The sequence below is a fragment of the Ranitomeya imitator genome, chromosome 1 (genome assembly GCF_032444005.1).
Source record: "Ranitomeya imitator isolate aRanImi1 chromosome 1, aRanImi1.pri, whole genome shotgun sequence".
NCBI classification, from domain to species: Eukaryota; Metazoa; Chordata; class Amphibia; order Anura; family Dendrobatidae; genus Ranitomeya; species Ranitomeya imitator.
In genome coordinates, this window is record NC_091282.1 from 208,484,520 (window position 1) to 208,508,789 (window position 24,270).

At 41.5% G+C, this 24,270-nt stretch overlaps 1 protein-coding gene across 2 annotated transcripts in view; it reads right to left on the minus strand.

Annotated features, from left to right (window-relative positions):
- The window catches only part of CEP120 (centrosomal protein 120), a 189,238-nt gene that overhangs the window by 82,520 nt on the left and 82,448 nt on the right, over window positions 1–24,270 (minus strand). For both annotated transcript variants that reach the window (XM_069753631.1, XM_069753624.1), the window contains 7 exons: window positions 22,835–22,974; window positions 22,310–22,507; window positions 16,519–16,743; window positions 16,186–16,438; window positions 14,583–14,760; window positions 14,040–14,189; window positions 5,077–5,259 (listed from right to left, as the gene is read on the minus strand). In XM_069753631.1, the coding sequence (XP_069609732.1) occupies window positions 5,077–5,259; window positions 14,040–14,189; window positions 14,583–14,760; window positions 16,186–16,438; window positions 16,519–16,743; window positions 22,310–22,507; window positions 22,835–22,974 (1,327 nt within the window). The remainder of the gene's footprint in view (window positions 1–5,076; window positions 5,260–14,039; window positions 14,190–14,582; window positions 14,761–16,185; window positions 16,439–16,518; window positions 16,744–22,309; window positions 22,508–22,834; window positions 22,975–24,270) is intronic.

The window sequence follows — 24,270 nt, forward strand, 5'->3', positions numbered from 1 at the left end:
GTCATTATTTCAATTAAAGGACTTTATTCTAGGTGTATTGTTTTTATATTATCACTATGGAGTTAGTAATTGGGGAAGACGCCTTTTCATTACTAACCTCTGGACTTGATGTTATCTGATATTGTCAACTGAATCCCTAAATCAGTTTTTTTGGGGGATCCCCTATTTTAACCCCTTCCATGACCAGAGATATTTTCATTTTTGCGGTTTACTTTTTTGCGCCCTTTCTTCCCAGAGCCATAACTTTTTTATTTTTCAGTCAATATGGCCATGTGAGGGCTTTTTTTTTTTACGTGACAAGTTGTAGTTTTGAACGATGGTTTTAACATATCATGCCCTGGAAAATGGGAAAAAATTCCAACTGTGTTGAAATTGCAAAAAAAAAAAAAAAAGTGCAATTCCACGTTTTTTTTTTGTTTTTTTTTAACCATGTTCACTAAATGCTAAAACTGACCTGCCATTATGATTCTCCAGAAAACAAAAACTAAGCTTTGGTGTAAAAAAAAAAAAAAAAAAAAAAAAGATTACCGTAATTTTCCGAGACTTGTAGCGTCTCCATTTTTTGTGATCTGGGGCTGGCTGAGATCATATTTTTTGTGCAGCGAGCTGATGTTTTTATTGATACCATTTTGGTGCCGATACGATCTTTTGATCGCTCGTTATTGCATTTTATTGCTAAAGTGGTGACCAAAAAAATGTAATTCTGGCGTTTTGAATTTTTTTTTCATTATACGGTTTAGGCCGGGATCACACATGCGAGAAACACGTCTGAGTCTCGCATGTGAAATCCAAGCTCTGGCGCCGGAACTCCAGAGCGGAGCGTGCGGCCGCATAGCAACACGTGGAGCCGCACGCTCCGCTCCCAAGTGCCGGTGCCAGAGCTTGGATTTCACATGCGAGACACGGACGTGTTTCTCACGTGTGATCCCGGCCTTAGAGATCGGGTTAATACTTTTTTATATTGATAGATCGGGCAAATCTGAAAGCGGCGATACTAAATATGTGTATATTTTTTTTTTTGTTTAATTTTGAATGGGGCGAAAGCGGGGTGATTTCATCTTTTATATTTTTTATTTTGAAATATTTAAAAAAAAAATTTTTTTTTACTTTTTGCATGCTTCAATAGAAGCTGCAGTTGTCTGATTGCCTCTGCCACACACAGGTGATGATCAGATCGCCTGTGTGTAGCAGAAACGCTCATTTGCTATGACCGCTGATCCCCAGAGCAATCCAGCAATGACAACCATAGAGGTCTGCTTCAGAGCTCTTATTGTCATGCTGACACCTCGGTGACCAACGATCACGTGATGGGGGTCACACATTTCATGACAAGGGTGTGTAAAAAAAAAAAAAAAAATCAGATGGCAGTCACATGGTCCGAGTGGCGTGCGATTTTTTCCTCACACCCCATTGACTTGCATTGGCGAATCTTGTTTGAGAGGACAATCGCAGCATTTATATATTTTTGGTGTGCGTTTGCTTGACACCTCTTTATTACTAAACCTAGGGCTTGGTGTCAGCGACAGCTGCCGACACCAAGCCCTAATCCCATTACCCCGATGTGACTGCACCAGGACATCGGGAAGAGCCTGGGCTAAGTACCAGAATTGGTGCTTCAAATATGAAGTACCATTCTAGGGCAGCTGAGGCCTAGTATTTTTAGCCTGACATGGGGTAAATAAGCATAAAAAAAGAAGGGGTTGAACAAAAAAAATTACATAAAAAAAAAAAAATTATCCTTTTTTCAAATATCTTTATTTAGCTCCAAAAGACGCAGAAACCTTGCAGAAATTTCTGCAAGCAAATACTCAATGTGCACAGATAGCCTAAGGCTATGTACACACGTTCAGGATTTCTTGCAGAAAATTCCTGAGAAAAACTTGAAATGTTCTGCAAGAAATCTGCATGCGTTTTTTTGTGCGTTTTTGCCGCGTTTTTGATGTGTTTTTTTCCGGACATTTCCCAATGCATTTTATAGTGGGAAAGCCACAAAAAAAAAAAACAAAATTAATGAACATGCTGCGTTTTTTACCGCGATGCGTTTTTTTCGCGGAAAAAAATGCATCATGTGCACAAAACATGCGGAATTCATTCTAAATGATGGGATGCTTATTGTATGCTGTTTTTTTGCGGTTTTATGGCGTTTTTATCGTGAAAAACTGCAAAAAAAAAAGCGAAAAAAAATCAGCAACGTGTGCACACAGCCTTAAGATCTGACCTGTACAGAGGCACAAAACACCTCCTAAGGCTATGTGCAAACATTCAGGATTTCTTGCAGAAATTTCCGGGCAAAACCGGACATTTTCTGCAAGAAATCAGCATGCGTTTTTCTCGCATTTTTGGTGCTTTTTTTGCAGATTTTTCCAAAGGTTCCCAATGCAATAATATCGTGGGAAATCCGCAAAAAACCCTCAAAATTAATGAACATGCTGCGTTTTTTACCGCGATGCGTTTTTTTGATTCTAAACGACGGTGTATTATGGTGTTAGACAATTCATTTTCCTATAAAGCAGCCTAGCCCCCATCTTACTTAGCTTTGCTTGATTTTGTGCTGCAATAAGCATTATATCACGATTGTCCCAAAATGTTTATTTTTGTTCAGAAATAAAAATGTCAGTATAACTTTTTTCTTCCCATAAAAAGTGATGAAAATGAAACCAAACTCTGGTGAAAATCGGATGAAGCTCGGTCAGTTTTCCTCGTACGTAATAAAAACTGATGTGTAAATGAGCCCCAAGACAGATGTCAGCAGCGGCCGGGGACCAGACCGACTCATAAAGGGTCCATTAGGCTTCATCTATGTGCCTAGTATACAGAGAACATTGCAGCCGCCGTCTGTGCGGTGTACTGCAGAAACTTTATGGTAGAGTAAAAAAAAATATTGTGAACCCTGACTAATGGTGCTTAGTGCATCAAGAATATACATACTGAAGAACAAGATCATGGCGTTATCTAGTCTATGCTGACATTTTAGGAGTGCTCTTGTCTTATAGAAGGGCCTGAATTCAACCAAAACTGGCTACAATGTCAGTAATGATCCGCATTGATTCCTTTTCAGACAGTGCCATCTATTGGCTTGAATGTTTATTAGTTTATTTATTTATTCATTCTACTCACTTATATAGCGCCATTACCATAATTCCAGAGCTCTTTACATGTATTATCATCACTGTCCCCGTTGGGGCTCACAATCTACATTCCCTACAATCTACATTGGAGTAAGGGAGGAAACAGGAGGACCCAGAGGAAACCCAAGCAAACACGGGGAGAACATACAGACTTCTTACAGATGTTGTCCTTGGTGGGATTTGAACCCAGGACCCCAGTGCTACAAAGCATCACTATTAACCCCTGAGACACCATGCTGCCCACTTTAGTGCTTCGCTCACACTTGCAAGTTTTTTGGGGGGCACAAATAGTAATTACGGTACTTAATATTGGGATACTTGAAAATTATTTTAAAATTTGGCCTGAACTTCTGGATAGTGGGATCCCAACATGAAGGGCAGGATACCACAATGTTACTGACAATTTTCTGCAGGAAGCTTTCAAGCATCGATCCCGCACCCATCATTCCCCATAACATGATTGTTGAGTGCCATTGCAGCTGGGGGCCCACTGATAGCCCCAGTCTCCGACATTATAGTCCTCCTATTAAGCCTCCTTTGTAACCCTCTGAGCATCTGTAATTTCGTGTGACACTGGAGCTGCTCCTCACTGCTCCTTCTCCCTTATGGGACATTATGCCACAGATCAGGAGGCTTGGCCTGTTCCCTGCTTCTAGTAGCAGTCAGCCCCCTGATAATGTCTCCTTAGGGGGCTGGCTGATACTACTAAAAGCATGGAGTAGGCAACGCCTCCTGATCTGTGGCATAACGCCCCTTAATGGAGGGGGAGCAGTGAGGAGCAGCTCCAGTGTGCCATTAATAATTGCCAAAATTGGGTATTGCTGCATTGGTAGGGTTATACGGCAACACATGGCACGCAACAGCAATTCTCTGAAATGTCGCGCAACAAAAATATTTGTGCAACTTGTTTGTGACTTGATGTTGTATGACTATTTTAAAGGGGAGATTTTGCTATATATTTATTTAAAAAAAAAAAACACCCAAGTTGAAACTTGAATTGGTTTCTTATGGCAAGTGTGTTGTCAGTTGCAACCAGCAACAACAAAAATCCAACACTTCCAGAAACATTTACAACCGCAGAGTGGCGGTACGTCGCGGATTGCAATGCGAGACCATGAGAAATCATTACATCTCATTTTGAAAAGTTTCCAATGACATGTTGCTGTTTAGCCCTAGCCAAAAAATATGATCAAAATATTAACATTTAAACCATGTTCTAAACATCTTTTTGACTTAACGCATCTGGAACCCAAAAAAAGCAATTAAAAAAATCAAAATGTAGTGTGTACCCCAAAAATGGCACTAAAAAAAATCATAATGTAGTTTGTACCCCAAAAACAGTAAGATAAGCAAAAAGCAAGCTCATTTTTTATAGAACTATAATAATAAAAAAAAGTTATGAGTCCCTGAAAATGGAAATACAATTTTATTTTTCATTTACAAAGTTCTGATTACTTTTAAATCACTATTGCCAACATCTTCCGCAAAAAATTACATAAAGATAAGTATGGCAGTAATCAAACTGTCCATAAAAATCACATTATATGGTAAAATTAATAGGTTATACCAAACTACAACTCATGTCACACAAGTAAATTATGGTGGTTACAAAAAGGGTAGGAAAAAAACGGAGGTACAAAAGTTGGCATCGTCAGGAAGTGGTTAAAACTTGTCTGGTCATTGCCCCTAAAAAACTTTAACACTGTAAAAGGTGGTGAGAAACGTGTCTGACGTATATTATAGGGCAGCCACATACACTTCATTGGGATGCAATCTGCCAGAATTCCAGGACATTTTGCTTGGCAAATCTATTATTGATAAGAACATAAAAAAGAAAAAGAAATTCCAGCACTGATCGCCACACACCCATTCTATAGAAATGAGAATAAAAAAGGTAAGACCCGGATTCGGACACTGTCTCAGTTCTTTTATCATGGCCATGTCTTACCCCTGCATGGACAGAACAGGAACCTTCTCATTAAAAGTCTGTCTCCAGCAACTGTCTCCATTGGGTCCTAAGAACCGCGTTTTTTCGGTAGTTAACACATTTGATAAGTGAACTCTCGCTACCCCGATGAGAAGATCCTTTGCAGATTTATCCTTGTGCCACGCTTCAACGAGCAGAGGCATCCTAGAAAAGATCATGGTGTTAGATTGTAAAGATCTGGAGGAGGCCACGGACCATGTGAGAATAGCTATATCCTATACAGACAGCAGTCAGAACATACACAGAGCTACAATGCCCTCTAGTGGTCAGCGGAAGAAAAAATAACAGATTAAAAAGAGGTATTAAAACTTTTCATACATCATTTAGTTTAACCTAAATTTGTTAGAAGTACGTGGCAGAAAACAGAAAAAAAAAGTGCATTAGGTTTTGGCAAATTCAGACATTCATGATGTAACTTTAATCAAGTACATTCAGGCTGTGTGCACACGTACAGGTTTTTTTTGCGTTTTTTTGCGCTAAAAACACTATAAAAACTCATTAAAAACGCATACATTATACATACTATCATTTAGAATGCATTCTGCATGTTTTGTGCACACGGATGCGTTTTTCTCCGCAAAAAAAACGCATCGCGGTAAAAAAATGAGCATGTTCATTATTTTTGCGGATTTTCTGCGTTTTTCCCACAATTCTATGCATTTGGGAAAAAAACGCACAAAAAACACACCAAAAACGCGTCAAAAATCGCAGTAAAAACGCATGCGGATTTCTGGCAGAAATGTCCGGTTTTTGTCAGGAAAATTTCTGCAAGAAATCCTGACGTGTGCACATACCCTCAAGATTCCCAGGAGTTTGAAGGGAATGTCAGTGTGATCCACCCCCAAACTTAGGTCATTGAAACATAAGGAAGTCTGGATATGTACTAATACAATTTGTTGCATAATTAATAGCAAAACACAAACAACAACAAAAAACAATATTTTCTTCCTTATCCAAATGAAGCTGAAGTGCTATTGGGCATGCCAGAGCACTTCCCGAACCTAAGCGACCCGGGCTCTACGCCTCATGCGCCAACTTCTGCTCACTGGCTGTGTAATCAAAGCCATGCAAGCCGCTTCAGGGGCTGGATCGCCCGGACACATTCCTGGTATGCACCATAATTAACATTTAATCACCTTATTATAAAAAGAACAAAATACAATGAACAATTGCTGGCCGTCTCACTGCTGGGATCACCACTGTTCATGTTGAAGGGAGTCCAGAGACCCCTTCTTGAGAATCTTTGGCAAAGATAGTCTAGTACGGCATTCAGCCATCTCAATCAGTCCCATAGACAAAGGTCTTATTTAAAAACAATGGGGCAGACAAACTTCATTTTCACTGCCAGATAATCGCCTACAAAAATTGCTAAAAACAAAACGCTAATTTCATGATTATCTTGCCGTGTAAACAGGCTGCCGATCACAGGGCATCATTCTGATGGGCAGATCTGGATGGATATTGCTCCGCCTGACCCAAACGGACCTTCTGGCTGATCTACTCTAAAGCTAAACGCTATTCCCATCTTCTAGGGAAACTACTTTTGAGCGAATTTGTACTATTTTTATTTGCATTAGAAACTAAAGTAAGTTCTCCTGATGAACCTATTTAGGGGAAACACATTGAGAATAGAATTAGACATACTTGGGAATTTTATATTGATATTTTTTAGAGGGTTTGTCATTCATGTAACTGTATAACACACTATACCTGGTGGAACATATGGACATAATGGAGAGCAAGCAAGTATACTATACTAAGGAATCTTTGTGCATGTTAAAAGCTTATCAGCAAATTCTCATTTTTTCTCGCAAAATTTACAAAACAAATTTTTTCTCTTGGGGACCAAATCACATTTGAAGTGACTTTAAGGGGTCTATGTGACAGAAAATACCCCGAAATGACACCATTCTAAAACTGCACCCCCCTCAAGGTGCTCAAAAGCACATTTAAAAAAGTTTAACGCTTTTGTTGCTTCACAGGAATTAAAACAATGTGGAAGGAAAAAAAATGAAAAAAACGTTTTACGCAAAATGTTGCTTTAGCTCCAAATTTTGCATTTTCACAAGGATAACAGGAGAAAATGGACAGTACAATCTCCCCTCAATACACAGACACTGCATATGTGGAGAAAAACTACTGTTTAGGCGCACAGCTGGGCTCGGATGAGAAGGAGCACCATATTGTAAGTACAGATTTTGCAGGTGCCATGTCACCCTGGCAGAGCCCCAGAAGTACCAGAACTCGTGAACCCGCCATCAGTGACCCCATTTTACAAACTACACTCCTCAGTGAATACAACCTTGGGTGTGTCACAGCATTTATACCATTGGGTGGTGAAGAAATAATAACATAATAATTACGGTTTTACTAAATACCGTTTTAGCCCCAGATTTTTCACTTTCACAAAGGAAAATGGGTAAAAAAAAAAGGCCCCAAAATTTGTTCACAATTTCTCCTGCAAGTGGTGATACCCCATATTAGCTGTTCAGTACGGTTGGCCACACCGCGGACTCGGAAGGGAAGGAGTGCTATTTGACTTTTGTGGTATAGATTTTTCTAGAATAGTTTGTGCTCCATATACAGAGTCCCTGATGTGTGTAAATAGCAGACAGACCCCCTCCAGTGACCCCCTTATTGGAATTTACACCTTTTGGGGAATTCATCTACAGGAGTAGTGACGATATTGACTCTATGGGCATTTTCCAGAAACAAAACACTCAGTGGAAGTTGCAGAGTGAAAATGGCAAACACGCCATTATGGTTCCCTAACCATTGTTCTCAGCTCGTGCTTCTGGAGCCACGCACACATAAGTTAACTTTACTCTCCTCACTGCGATAATGTCAAACATGTGCAGGTAAATTATGGTTTAGGCACATTTTGAGGTATTAGGATTTGTGAGCGCAGATGTTAGAGGATTTTTTTTTTGGTGGGAGCCCCTTTTCCAGAGCCTTTGTGCTACCAGTAACTTGGACACCCCCTATATTTCTGTTTACAGGTGACGGACCCGATTGGGGACTTGTTTTTTGTGGGTTGAGATAAAGCTTTTATTGGTGACATTTTGAGGTACAGAACATTTTGGATCAGTTCACATTTACCTATGCTGAGCACTTTCAGAGATTTAGATGGAAACCCCAATGTAAGATGTGATTCAGATGAAACCCCCAATGGATACATTCACTAATGAGGCAGCAGAGTTACTCTGGACTCCGTTGGATCATAGGTGGCCAGTGTCTACACCTGCCTCATTATAAGGAATCTTCCATTGGGGGTTCCGTCTGAATCACGCATTTCAGAGATTTATACAGAAACCCTAATGTAAGCGCTCAGTGTAGAGCGCAGGATAAATGTGAGCCAAGCCTTACTGCAATCTTTGTGAGAGAATGAGCAAATCAACAGCAGGTGAAGAATTAAGGCCCCGTCACACATAGCGAGATCGCTAGCGAGATCGCTGCTGAGTCACACAAGTTTTGTGACACAACAGCGATCTCATTAGCGATCTCGCTATGTGTGACACGTACCAGCGATCAGGCCCCTGCTGTGAGATCGCTGGTCGTGTCGGAATGGCCTGGGCCATTTTTTGATCGTTGAGGTCCCGCTGACATCGCTGAATCGGCGTGTGTGACGCCGATTCAGCGATGTCTTCGCTGGTAACCAGGGTAAACATCGGGTAACTAAGCGCAGGGCCGCGCTTAGTAACCCGATGTTTACCCTGGTTACCATCCTAAAAGTAATAAAAAACAAACACTACATACTTACCTATCGCTGTCTGTCCTCGGTGCTCTGCTTCTCTGGTCTGGCTGTGAGCGCCGGTCAGCCGGAAAGCAGAGCGGTGACGTCACCGCTCTGCTTTCCGGCCGCTTTGCTCACAGCCAGACAAGAGAAGCAGAGCACCGAGGACAGACAGCGATAGGTAAGTATGTAGCGTTTGTTTTTTTTTTACTTTAACGATGGTAACCAGGGTAAACATCGGGTTACTAAGCGCGGCCCTGCGCTTAGTTACCCGATGTTTACCCTGGTTACCGGGGACCTCGGGATCGTTGGTCGCTGGAGAGCTGTCTGTGTGACAGCTCTCCAGCGACCAAACAGCGACGCTGCAGCGATCCGGATCGTTGTCGGTATCGCTGCAGCGTCTCTATGTGTGACGGGGTCTTTAGTTCGATTTATTTGTTTCTCGTGCCGTATAAGTGATTAGATTACTTTATTCTTCAGGTCAATACAATTACAGCAATAACAGATTTATATTTTTTTATGTTTTGACGCTTTTACACTAAACAATTTCATAGAAAAAAAAATTATTTTTGCATCACTTTATTCTGAGAGCTTTATTTTTTATTTTTACACCATTACAGCTTGTTTTTTCTGCCACAAAGTGAGGTTTTCAGAGATACCATTTTATTTACAATCATCTTTGTCTTTTTTTTTTTTTTGCAGTATACTAAACAGCATTATTTTTCACCACATTTTCTATTTAATTTTTACGGTGTTCACTGAAGGGGTTAACTTGTGTTACATTTTTATAGATCAGGTAGTTCTGGATGCGGCAATACTAAACTTGTGTGGGGGGAGTTTGCTTGTCTTTACATAAATAGATTTATTGGTATAATTTTTTTGTTTATTTTGTGACTTTCAAATATTTTTTCATTATTTTTAACTTTTTTTCTATTTTTAGTCCCTCTATGGGAACTATTTTTATTACTTCAATCACTGATGTAATGCATTGTAATCCACCAGCACTGCAATGCATTATTCCTGTCAGCATTACACTGACAGAAGCCTCTTTGACCATACTCCTAGCAGGGTCTAAGAGGCCACTCTAGCTGACAGATCAGGTGGTCATTATTTGACCTCCTGCTGTCATAGCAACCAACGGACCCCCGGTCCCGTAATGATGGAGGAGCTGATCAGAAGGGAGAGCTCTAAAGCGAGGACTCTAAATGCTGCCAACACCATCAATTGTGGCAGCCAGAGTTCGGCTATCACTTAAGCCGAGCTCCCAAAAGCAATCATGTGAGCATAGCTTGGGGACATGTGCTGAGCGATCACTGTAACTGGCCCAGTAAGGGTATGTTTCCATGTGGCATACCGGCAGCGCTTTGAAAAAGCAGCAGATCCCCGCTCCATTGAACACATGCGAAATCACCGCCTCCTATACATAGAACGGTACTATTTATCTTGCGGAGACTATGCGTAAGATAAATAGACATGCTGTGGTTTATAAAGACGCGCCGCATGTGCGTAAACGCAGGTCTGCCACCTGCGTCTTTGACCGCATAGTGGAGATGGGATTTCATAAAATCCCATTCACTATGCTGTAACATCTAGACGCTGCGGCTGTACACAGCATCCAATCCACAGCAAATACGCCACGTGGAAACATACCCTAAGAGGGCCAGGTACGGAATTAAACTCTACAAGCTGTGCGAGAGTACCTTATTGTATACACGCACACAGATTTAGAGTTTATGAAGGGAAGGACACCCGGATTCAACCGCCTGAATCCGCTCTATCCAAGGAGTGAGCGGGAAAATTGTGTGGGATTTGGTGCACTCACTGCTGGATCAAGGTTATCACTTTTTATGCAGATAACTTTTATCCAAAAAAAGAAAGAAATGTCCAGCTTCACCGAGTCCGTAAAAAAGCGATTTCTTTATTAACAAACTTTAAAATGGAGGATGCAGACTTCAGCACAACCATATGGGTAAGAATCTCAACGCGTTTCTGGAGACTAGGCTCCCTTGATCATGATCATGATTAAGGGAGCCTAGTCTCCAGAAACGCGTTGAGATTCTTACCCATATGGTTGTGCTGAAGTCTGCATCCTCCATTTTAAAGTTTGTTAATAAAGAAATCGCTTTTTTACGGACTCGGTGAAGCTGGACATTTCTTTCTTTTTTTGGATCTTGCACGCCTGGACACAGCGGGTCCGTGCTCCCGAGGTTTGGTTGCTGAATCACGGGTGAGCTGGTTTATGTTCCAGATAACTTTTATACCAGCATCCCACTCTTCAAGTTACTCTCTGCCAGAGCAACAGCAGCCTGCGGTAGTGTGCAAAAATCAGAGAGGCCTCCCTAAGATGCTAATTAGGCAGCTGCTCAGAAAGGGTGAGAGCAGAGCCCAATGTAATGACAACCTGCTGATGGTCAAGTACAAGAGATATCTTTTCCTTGACCACCATACATGGTGATGGCAGCACCCTCACCGCTGTACGAGGAACCTCCACATTGGTCCACACACCAAACTCTGCCCTGAGATACAATAAGAACATGGGGGAAGTTGATCTCCGCAATCAAGTCCTCCAACCCTACAGTGCTATGCGGAAAGCTAAGGTGTGGTGCAAGAAGCTGGCCATGCACATTGTACAGATGGCAATGTATAACGCTTACACTCTATCACGATGTGCAAGCCAGACCGCGACCTTCCTTCAATTTCAGGAGGCAGTCATCAAACCCCTAATAAAGGTCCTTAGCGGCGCGCAATGCATCCCTGGGAAAGGAAGCCGCCGCATGCATAGCGGAGAGCCGGGAGAACTCCGGGGGCGGTCGGAAGGTAAGTATATTCGTATTTTTAATTTTTATTTATTTTTTTTTTTTTTTTACACCAATATGGATCCCAGGGCCTGAAGGAGTCTCCTCTCCTCCAGACCCTGGGAACCATCCGGGACCGCTCCCTGCACCATATCTGGCGACCTCAGAGCTCCGCACATGCCGTACACGGCGTATAAGACGACCCCCGACTTTTGGGAAGATTTTCAGGGGTTACAAAGTCGTCTTATACGCCGGAAAATACAGTAATTTTGCTCCCATACTGCTGTTATGTGAATAAAACCTTATAATTTTTTGCATACAATTACCAAGAGAGTGTGAGGTGTATCTATATATCTCATGTTTGGGGACTTTTTACAGTCCATTACACCAGCACCTCGCTCTTGCCTCTTACCAGGCTGAGTGCACACCATTATTACTTATCTTACACCATTATTACTTATCTTACTCTAATTTATTGCAAATTTGATATGCTCCTCACAACTCATGTATGCCAACCTGATGCACTCTACACAACTCACATATACCACCACATTGTAAAATTCACATACCAGAAAAACACTAGATCAATTCCAGTATAGGGTTGTGGGGGGGTCTACCATTTTGGCACTTCAATGACTCTGCAAATGCGTCATGGCGCCCACCAACAATTACATCAAAGTCTGTGCTCCAAAACATTTCTCGTTCCATTTGGAGCCCTGCTGTGTGCCCAAACAGTAGTTTTTCTCCACATTTATGAGGTATCATGTACTCAGGAGAAATTGCACAACAAATTTTGAGGCTCATTTTCTCCTGTTACCCTTGTGAAAATGAAAAAAAAATTGGGGCTAAAGACATTTTTGTGGGAAAAATCTTTTTCTTATTTTTTATTTTCACAGTTCAACATTGTAAAATTATGTGAAGCACCTGTGGGTTCAAGGTGCTCATCACACATCTAGATACATTTCTTGAGGCATGCAATTTCCAAAACGGGGTCACTTGTGAAAGGTTTCCACTGCTTAGGTACATCAGGGGCTAGCCAATTTTGTGTTAAAAAAGACAAACGGTGCCCCTTTCTACAGTTGTTTTCCACCACATGTGGGGGTATCGGCTTACTCAGGAAAAATTGCACAATAAATTTTGGGGCTTATTTTCTCCTGTTGATCTTGTGAAGATGGAAAAAATTGGGGCTAAAACAATATTTTTTGTGGGAAATTTTTTTCCTTACACGTTTGCTTTAAAATCTTGGGAAGCACCTAAAGGGTTAATAAACTTTTTAAATGTGGTTTTAAGCACTTTGAGGGGTGCAGTTTTTAAAATGGTGTCAGTTTGGGGTATTTTCTGTCATTTATGCTCTCCAAAGTCACTTCAAATGTGATGTGGTCCCTAAGAAAATTGGTTTTGTAAACTTTGTTGGAAAAATGAGAAATAGCTGATCATCTTTTAACCCTTCTAACTACCTAACAAAAAAAACGATGGTGATGTAAAGTAGACACGTGGTTAATGATATTTATTAACTATTTTGTGTGACATATTCCAATATTTTCACAAACAAACATACAAAAGTTTGACCACTATCAGGAAGTACAAAATGTGTCACGAGAAAGCAGTGGGATCCCTTGAAACATTCCAGAGTTATTACCACATAAAGTGACTCTGGTCAGAATTGTAATACTTGGCCAGGTCAGGAAGGTGAAAGGGTTAAAGGGAAGCGGATGTTAACAAGATCAACCTCCCCAAATTACATGTATGGAGTTGCAGGTCTTTTAAAGCCAAATCCATCAACACCTTTTTCTCTTCTTTATTATCTAATTCTAAATCTTTAGCACTTACTTCATTCATAAGAAACCAGCATTTAAATGCATATGTAAATCAGTTAAGCGGTTTGGGTGTGAGTATTTCAGAAATTCCTGCCTCACGAGTTTGTTTCTCCACCCAAAGCCAGTCTCTTTAACTTGATTTCCTTGCCCAGCGCCTGACGCCACACAGAGTGATCAGAGACTGGTGCTGGGCAGGAAAAGAGCCTGAAGAGGCCTAGGAAGTGCTCTGTCACACCCAGAGCACTTAACACCACATTTCTAAATAAAATAAAGCCAGAGATGCAGCAACACATAGAAGCTATAAAAGGTGTCATTGATCTTTGTGTCTATATATGTAATTGGGAAGGTAGGGAGGGGTAAATCATATAGACAGATTCCCTTTTTATGCTTTTTTTTTTTTTTTCTTTCCTATCTGGCTAGGGTAGGATAACCGTCTTTTCCATTCTGCTCACTAAACACGATGAACAATTTCTCACCGATACTAAAGCAGCAGAGTATATAAAGAAAACAAGTGTTATCACACCGCACTTTATTAGTAACCAGCATGGTTCAGCGCTGACAAGCGGGACAGCTCCATACCTTATAAATGTCTCTTGAAGTTTATGGGGCAAAGCTGCAAAATCGAAGGTGCAGTAAGACTGTGGGAGCAACACTTCCATATTTCTTCGTACTTCCACTGGAGGGTTAGTCATAATGGGGGCAGCACTGCCAAAGAATGAGTAAGAGTACCTGAAGCAGAGAAAGACAAGAAGTGCCGCTAAACCTCGGATTGCTCGGACAGTTTATTCCACACTACACAAACTGGGAACCAGTGATGGACAAACTGACTGCAAAGACTGACAGAGATAAATGGTCATTTAACCAAAAGTTCTCCCCAGAGTTCTTCTGTTCCCACATGTCTGCCATGAGGCTGCATCGGCTCGGCAGTCAGGTGCAATGTCGAAAATCCCATGACGTTGCCAAGTGAATGTAAAGTTTGTTCTCAAACTATGTACAAGAGGGGCAAGTAAAAGCAATTTACCAGTGTGAAGGATATCCAATACACAGGGGGATTACACTAAATTAAGTGCTTGGTAACCCAACATTACCCCGGGAAAGTAAGAGCAAAAATAAATGCCAAACCTTAGTATACAGTTTATAGGAAATCCAGCATCTAGATTACTAATGCTTCTCAAGTCGATGGAGAGGCAGAAGTGGTGTGCGGCAGGGGGCACCGCGATCTTCAGCCCAGAGACAGACTCCGAGAGACTCCTCACCGCCTCCACTGATCTTTGTGGAGCAGGCGGTGGTGACGGGGCAGCTGTGGGAGACAGCAGAAAATACTGTCATTAGAAGAGCATGTTAATAGGTGTGCTCAAGTTGACTTAAATAATAGCAAGTTATATTATTATTATTATATTATTATTAACTACAGATGATCAAATCTGCCCAAATTTAAATGTTTCGGAATTGAGCAGATTTTCAAGGGATATTCAATTTGCAGCAATGTTATCTGGTATTGATTGATCTGTGCCTTCCTATGTTCAGGCTGTGGCTCCAACTCAACTAGGCCTCTGACGTCACTCGGAGTACGCGTGTGGTATCGTCACGGTCTGTGCGGTGACAACATGCTGCGCAGTGATGTCAGGGGCCTAGTCCATTCACAAGCCACAGGCTGGAGTGAAGAGGCCGAATAGGGTGTGCATCAGGGAAAGGTGAGAAGAAACGCAGGACTGGACGGGGGACTTCGGGAGTGGACAGGTGACAGATGAGGTATTTATTTTCTAACAGTTTGTTTGCCCTTCCGCGGTTCAGTACAATGACAGTGGCCGTAGCTGGCTGCCGTTAAATTATATTGTGGAGAATTCAATTTTTGAAAAATTTGACGAGAATTACATTGTAATTGATTAAATGTACACATGTCTAAATAGCAGCTCTGCTCATCTCCATGTCTGGCTTTACTGACACAGAAGAGAAATTCATCCCCGTTCTTTCTGTGCCAGTGACTTGTCCTCAAGGGGTTGGATGTCAAATTAATTTCAATTCCTAAGCCAGTGTCCATCTCAGTTGCTGGCTGTCAGGCACTCCCTCTTCCACATCAGCCATGATAAACACACAGAGGGGAAAGAAGGGTCTCTAGATCAAAGCCAGTGGAGATGCTGGGATGTAGCCGCTAGTAGGACCTTTGTGGACAGTACATAAGCAAATTATCAATTTCCAGCAAGCTTCAGTACATATTAATTTAGATGGGACACCCCATTAGTTAATGGTCAATTAAGAAAAAGGAGATTATATTCACTAAAAATCTAAAGATTTGTCTTGGAGACGTCTTTCTACAAGCCCTGTTAGATCATATACATGTCAAAATGGCTTCCCCGTTGAATATCCTGCCCCTTAAGCAAGAACAGAGATGGTCAGGGGGACTCACGTTGTGCAAATATTACATGGATGGGCATTTAATATGTCAGATGCCAGCTTACAGAGGGAAAAAAAAGTCAACAGACCAGGAGCCATGACAATGACAATCAGTTGATCACTTTAGCAGCTTAGACAAATATGATGTTTTATTTTTATTAATAACTTGAACAAGACCATCCTCTAATATAGCGGGTGAGTTTAGAAAGTAGGAATATTCCTATATTTTCAATGTTTTACACAGTGTAGGAAGACCAAAGTGGATTTTTCGCCCTCAGAAGCACAGTAGTGAATCTTCGGGTGTAAGTATGTAGATCAGAGCCCTCATTACCTGCAACGTGCCGTTCAGATGCTCCATCAGCAGCATAGTCAGACTGTGGATGGGAGCTTGCGGCCTCTGCTTGCGCAGATTTTATGCTTTCCACATCACTCTCCGTGGCATCATCTTTGGTTGGGGGAGAACCGTCGTACATATGTGGTTTAGGTAGTACACCATTTGCATTTTCGTTAGGATATTTAGGTGGTGTAGATGGCTCTCGCTCAGCTACAACATTTGCACTGCGTTCTTTCAGGTGAAGTGAAGCCTGTAAAAAGATGAAATAGTTACGTTTGTCAATCCAAGATTAATGATGTGTTAGTAAATGTGAAAAGGCAGGCGTCTTACCTGTAGATTAGCCTCCTTGTACAGAGAAACAGACACTCCAATTGTAGGGGAGCGATCTGCCGGCAGCGAGGGTATAGTCTGTTTGGCTCTGTTAGGAGGAGCAAGGACAAATGCACCTTCGACGACCACTGGATTATGCTCCATTTCTGCACTTGCCTTCTTCAGCAATCCTGTTATAGGAATGTCGGTGCTGCCTAGAGACTGATCACCACAACACAGATGGATCTGTGAAGAGATTAAAAAAATTAATATTGCTATAGAAAAAGCTGGTTATGTGCAACATCTGAAGTCATTCACACAACTGGAAATGCCACGATTTCATGCAACAGTTTGGTGGACACACACAGTGGTCTGACCGGCTTTTAAACCTGATGTGCCAGTAGACTTCACATTACAAGCAGCACACACTGTATAGTTCTCCTAGGCTTGTGTATTTATTTTGAAAATCCAAGTTACAGTAGAACAGATCCGGATATTAAGAGTATTTAATGAGTCCTGCTATAGAATGAAATAGCTCCTGAGTCCAAGTGTATTCAGTCTCCAGCCACCCGACCATGCTCTGCCTGCCGCCGTCAGCTGCTGGCTCCGATTGGCCGTATATTGAGATGCATATATTAGCAGGAATATTATAAGCCTCAGTAAATAAGTGATATTTGAAGTTCATTTAAAATAATAATTTTAGTACATTTTAGTATATACAATCATTCAAAAAAAAAAACCACAAAGAAAGGTGCTATAACTTGGAGGGACATTGACTCTGAATTGTACTACAAAAACCTAATTCTTATACAATTGCTGTAAGTGGTGACGTACAAACTATATTTTATTAATGCCTTGGAATTAAACCGGTCTCCATTGTTGGAGTGCCAGATCAATATAGAATATATATTAAACGTTGCCTCCCAGCAAAGCATATAGAGGGACTCAAATATTATTAATATATCTGGCACCACCAGCTACAAACAGGCTCAAAAACCTCGTAGACTATTGCCTCTTTAGGTTAAAAGTTATAGGCCCAATATTCTAACAAATTCAGTCAGTTTACTAATGAGGGTATTCCCATCTTCAAGATCCGATCCCAATATGTATTCGGGGTAATAATAATAATATTACCAAATACCCCCAACTAGAAATATAGTATAGTTTTTCTTATTGGCTATGTCTCTTTCCTAATGTGCAGACATTGCAGGACCTTAGGTATCTATGGTTACGACCACTAGCAACGAGCTAACTGTCACTATGTAAGTCGTCATAACCATGGATACCCAAGGTCGTGAAAGGCATGTACATGAGGAAAGAGACATAGCAAATCAGAAAAACTATACATTTCTAATTGGAGGTATTTGCTAATATTATTATTACACCTACTACATTTTGGGATAGGATCTTGGAGATGGGAATATCCTTTTAAGGTATCAACATGATAATTTGCATAGTCATAATAAAGTTGCAATCGCAGAAGTGACTTAGTGGCAAAAGAAGATAAAGTGCTGGCTGCAGATTGTAAACAGTGTTTAGAGTGGTCACTAAAGTGCATAGTGCAATGTATTCTCCAGTGTCTCTTACCTACCCCATGTGCATTGCTGCCAATAAATATGATGAGAGGCTTTTGCATACCTTACTGTATGGTCAGTGGATGAAGTATGGTGTTTCAGAGTCCTGTCACCCTCCCCCAACACGCGTTTTGACCAGCTTCTTTGGGGGCATATAATGCAGTGTAGGGACCAGGGTAGCTCTCTGCACCGCAATGTATTTCAGTTGAATATGTGTCAGAGGACCCACATCCAGCTGAAATAACTGCTAGTGCTTGCAGGTCCCCTTCCCGCATGAGATGGTGGTGGTTGCACCCTCTGTGACCGCGAGCATTACACTCATCTTCAGCCACAGCTCCTCAGTGGCTCTTGAACCGTTTTCCATTGTACTGCTGAGATTTTGCAGGCAGGCAATGTCAGCCTCTGCACCAGATATAGAAGAGGACGCCACGCGTCGTAGGAGCTGGGGAAGGCGAGTAGAATGTTTTGGTTTTTTTATGCGTTAGAGAACAGAGACACCAGGAAATGGCCCAGGATGGAGGGGCATAGATATTGGGAAGCGGCCCAGAATGGAAGTACATATATTCCAGGAAGGGGCCAAGGATGGGATGACATTAATACCAGGAAGTGGCCCAGGATGGAGGGGCATATATATCGGGAAGCGGCCGAGAATGGAAGTACATATATTCCAGGAAGGGGCCTAGGATGGGATGACATTCATACCAGGAAGAGGCTCAGGATGGGGGGACATATAAACCTTGATGGGAGACATATATACCAGGAAGGGGCACAGGATGGGGGCATATATACCTAGATGGGAGACATACAGTGGCTTGCAAAAGTATTGAAACCCCTTAGCATTTTTGGAGATTTGTTACCTCACAACCTGGAATTTCACAGTTTTTTTTAGGGTTTGCATCAGTTCATGTAAAGAACATGCCTACGGCTGTGAACATTTTGTTTTCTTTTTATTGTGAAGCAAACAACAAATAGGACAAAATAACTGAAAACTTCAGTGTGCATAACTATTCACCCCACTAAAGTCAGTACTATGAAGAGCCTCCTTTTGCGGCATTTACAGCTGCAAGTTGCTTTGGATAAATCTTCATGAGATTTCCACATCTTGCAACTGGGATTTTTGCCCATTCCTCAAGGCAAAACTGCTCCAGCTACGTCAAGCTGGATGGTTTCCTCTGATGAACAACAATCTTCATGTTTGACCATAGATTCTCAATTGGATTAAGGTCTGGGCTGTGACTAGGCCAATACAAAACATTTACACGTTTCCCCTTAAACCACTGAAGTGTTGCTTTTAGCAGTACGCTTTGGGTTATTGTCTTGTTGGAAGGTAAACTTCCATTCCAGTCTCAAATCACAAGCATACAGTTTTGCTCCAGAATATCCCTGTATTTTGCACTATCCAATTTCCTTTTGACCATTTTCCTGTCCCTACTGCCAAAAAACATCCTCCTAGCATGATTCTGCCACCATGTTTCCCCGTGGGGATGGTGTCTTTGGGGTGATGAGCTGTGTTTGTTTGACACCAGAGATAGTATTTACCTTGGTGGCCAAAAAGTTCAATTTTGGTCTCATCTGACCACAGCACCTATCTCCATATATTTATAGAGTCTCCTATCTACATGTCTTTTGACAAACTCAAAATGAGCTTTGCAATTCTTGTGTGTAAGTAAAAGCTTTTTTCTGACCACTCTTCAATAAAGGCCACCTCTATGGAGTGTACGGCTTATTGTGTTCATATGGACAGACACTTCAGTCTCTGCTCTGGAACTCTGCACCTCCTTCAGGGTTACCTTTGGTCTCTGTGCTGCCTCTCTGGTTAATGCCCTACTTGCCTGGCCTGAGAGTTTTGGTGGGCGCTCCTCTCTTGGAAGGTTTGTTGTGCTACCACGTTCTCTCCATTTGATGATAATGGATTTGATGGTGCTTTGGCAGATCATCAGAGAGAGATATATATATATGTAGATATATATATATATATATGTAGATATATATATATATATATATATATATATATATACATACATACATACATACACATACATACACACACACACTTCATAATGTTATTTGGTTAGTGGTGCCTATTAATGGTGTTGCAGACTCTTTGGCTTTTCAGAAACTGTGTGTATGTACTGACAGACCATGTGACACAGATGGACTTCCTTTCACTAAGCATGTGACTTATGAAGGTAAATGCTTGCATACGAAACTTTTTAGGGGCTTCATAGCAAAAGGGGTGACTACATATGCACAAGACAAATTTTAGTTATTTGATCCCATTAATTTAATTTATGCCTATATTTTTCTCACTCCACCAACTTAAGACTATTTAGTGTTGATGCAACACACGCAAAATCGGATTACAAAAATATTTAAACACGTTTTAGTGTAACAAAATAAATGGGGGAGAAATAAAAGGGTGAGAGGGGGCGTAAATACTTTCACAAGCCACTGTATATACTAAGAAGGGGTTGAGGATGGAGGGCATATATACCAGGATGGGGGACATATATACCAGGAAGAGGTGCAGGATGGGGGTGCATATATACCAGGAAGGGGCCCAAAATAGGGGACATACATAGCAGGAAAGAACCAAGGATGGGGGGCACATATACCAGGATGTGGCACATGTAAACCAGGAAAGGGCCCAGCATAGGGGGCATATATTGAAAGATGGGGGACATGGATGCCAGGAAGGAACTCAGCATGAGGGGTATATATACCAGGATTGGAGACATGCACAACAACCAATCTACAGATTGCCAGGGAGGCACCACACAGGAATAGATTATAAAAATGCCTTTAATTAAGATGGCAAAAAATAAAACAACAAATATCTGTGCGCATAACAGGACAAAGAACAACATATATCGTTGTTTCACAATTAAGATATTACTGGTCGACCAAATTCATATATGAATACGTCCCTCAGGTGTAAATTGTGCAAAAACGGCAGAAAAAAAAAAAAAGTGCAATGTGCAAAGCAGCAATTCATATCTGAAACTGATGTGAATATAAAGCTACAAAATTCATATAGTAGCAAGAGCCAAAAACAATCCAAATACAGCAGTCAATAGAATCCAAAGTGCAAAGTGTAAAGTGGCGCTGCCTCAATATAGAACAAGTCTTTAAATGACCAAAAAGTGCTAAGTGCAAACTGAGGGAGGGAAGATTACTTAATAACTACCTGAATAAGTCGCCACGTCCTGTATTAGCGCACCCCAACGCGTGTTTCGGAAATTTTACTTCATCAGGGGGTGGCTATTGTTAAATCAAAGATCTATTTATACCTAACATCCCCCTATCACCGCGGCCCGGGCATACTTGGCGCGTGCGCGGTCAGGAAGATCCGGAAGTCCCAGCGTCCGCACCACGTGACCGGACGTACGAGGGCCGAGTACCCGACGTTGCCAAGGACACGGGGACGCGGCGCGCCGGGACACCAGAGCACAGACAGCGCATGCGCGCTACCAGGATCGCGGTCCATGGAGATTGGTAAAGAGGATATGTGCGATAACACTAAATAACTTACAACTCCCTGGACCGCGCATGCGGTGTCTGTGCTCTGGAGTCCCGGCGTGCCGCGTCCCCGTGTCCTTGTTTTACATATATTTTCTTGGAACAATTTTGGTGTATCTGTGGTTTTAACAGAATTGAAGACATGTATAGCAGGAAGGAACTCAGGAGGGGGAACATTACTACATAATGGGGGTCAACACTATTGATCTTGTAGGATTTAAAATGCTACAAGGGCCAATATATCTGACCAACCTGCAGGGGGAAGTGCCCCATGGAACTCTAGTTATGGCACTGACTGGAGATAGAGTTGAACTTTCATAACTTAGTTTACATCCATTCTAACACAGTAAGTACACCAGACTCATCAAATCTCAGAGATCGGTTCAATGGAGAATTTAATGTAAACTCTGGCTGCGGAGTCGATATAACCGTCTTGCTCCAGCTTTTGGTTATTACATTAACGCAATGGGTCCATCAATGGGGTTAAGTGGAACTTCTCTTATTATGTTTTACGTAAGTGACTGGCATACAGCTTATTTAGTTTGTCTTGAGTGGTGCCAAAATATTGTCTGGCATAAGACATTCATAAAAATGTTATACAATCTGCAGCAATTCTTTTTATTTTTCTGTAAAGGGTCATTGTTACTAGATCAGCAGATTAGTGTGGCCAGAACTCTAGTCCTTTTGATCAGCACTATAACAAGTGAGGAGCCCATTACCTGCAGTTTTGGCTGCACCGACAGATACATGCACAGCACCTCAGTACTGCTGCGTATCTTCACAGATGCTCTCTCCGGCTCGAAGTCTGGATTGATCAGATCAGTAAATGGCTCATTAGTCACATCATTTCCCAATAAAGAGTAGTAAAAGTAAAATTCTGGCTTTGGTTCTGGAAGTCTTAAAGTACTAGAGATTAACTGAAAGAAAACAGACATGAGATATCATTGAAATGTATCATCAAGTGAATAAATATAGCAAACCTTTACACAAAAAAAACAAAACACTTTATCAAAACAGATTTCAAGTTCCATTAAAACATATACATGGTCACTACTAATGATATACGTACTGGATAAAACATAGGATTCACTGTACCATGTATTTATTATTGTTCGGATGTCCGGGGAACAATTCACTTCATCAGGAAATAATTCCAGTACCTCACAAATTGGTTTCTGGAGACCACATGCGAAGCAATTACAATGAGTGTGTTTCTGTTCATAGAGCTTTGGCAATGTTATTACCTGCTCTAACTGAGTAGCAAAAGCGATGGTTACAGAGAGAACAAAGTAGTCTTTGCAATACTCCACAGGCCCAATCTGATGGTAGCCCTCCGCTTCATTGAGAATGGGCACGAGACTCTTGGGGTCAAGTTCTCCGGGGACTAAAGAAAATAAAAGACAAAGCTAAGGACATATAAAACGACCGATCAATAGACAATTTCTCCTTAAGTGCGAGATGTCTCAATATAATGTGGTGTTTGCAAAACTGCTATATATAATAATAACATATAACTGAATGGGTACATATCTACAAGAGAACACACAGCACGCTGCACCATGAAGACCCCTTTCTATATCCATCACCTGAATGCTCCTTTTTTATGTTGGAAAACAGATTTTAAAATGCTACACATGTTTTCCTCGAGGACAGACGCTCCACCATGCTTAATCCACTTAATACTTTATCAACGTTAACATCTGACCGACCAGATACAAGATCTCACATTATTGCTGTATGCCAGCACATCCCGTGCTGATGTACCAGGATCCAGACTTTTTAGATTCACTAACTACATCCAATACAAATAAGTGAATATAAGTACGGAACACGTCAACAATTTTCTAAGTAAAAATGTTTCTAAAAGATGATACTTTCATTATTTATTTTTGGAGCACCATTGATTCCATGGTGATGTGCATGAGAAGTGGCACATACAAATACAAATATTTGGATCATTGAGAGCTATTAGACCTGGAAGCCAGACGAGTGCATACTCTTGTGCGCTGCACCCAAAGCACAGAACGTCTATCCTGGAAGTTTCCTGAAATACTTATCAAACACAGGAGCTGAATTGATACTTATTGTATTTTACCAGTATGTGTCGCCTAAGAGTATTAAACACTCAAGAGTGGAGCTGAATTTGCAGTAACCCAACTTGTCAATGGTTACCATATTTTTCGGACTGTAAGATGCACTTTTTTCCTCCCAAAATTTGGAGGAAAATGGGGGTGTATCTTATAATCTGGATGTACCTGCTGTGGATGGGGAGGTGGGGGAGCAGCAGCAGGTCACAGAGGCAGGATCCGGCTGCTGCTGCTAACACCTGTGCCGCTGCTAAAGAGAAATGAATATTCATTGCTCCACATGCCCATAGTCCCTCCCACCTCTATGCACTGAAGCTGGCACAGATAGGTGGGCGTGGGAGCAGTGAATATTAATTTCTATTTAATAGCGGGCACGATTCCTGCAGTGGCTTGGCGATCAAGTATGCCCGCTATTAAAGGGAATGAATATTCACTGCCCCCACACCCATGGGAGTGGAGAGCAGTGAATATTCATTCCCTTTATTAGCAGGCACACGTGATCGCCCAGCAGCAGGAAGCTGGCGGCTGCTACTGTGCCTGCTATTAAATTGAAATGAATACTCACTGCTCTCCACTCCTATAGTCGCCAGGTG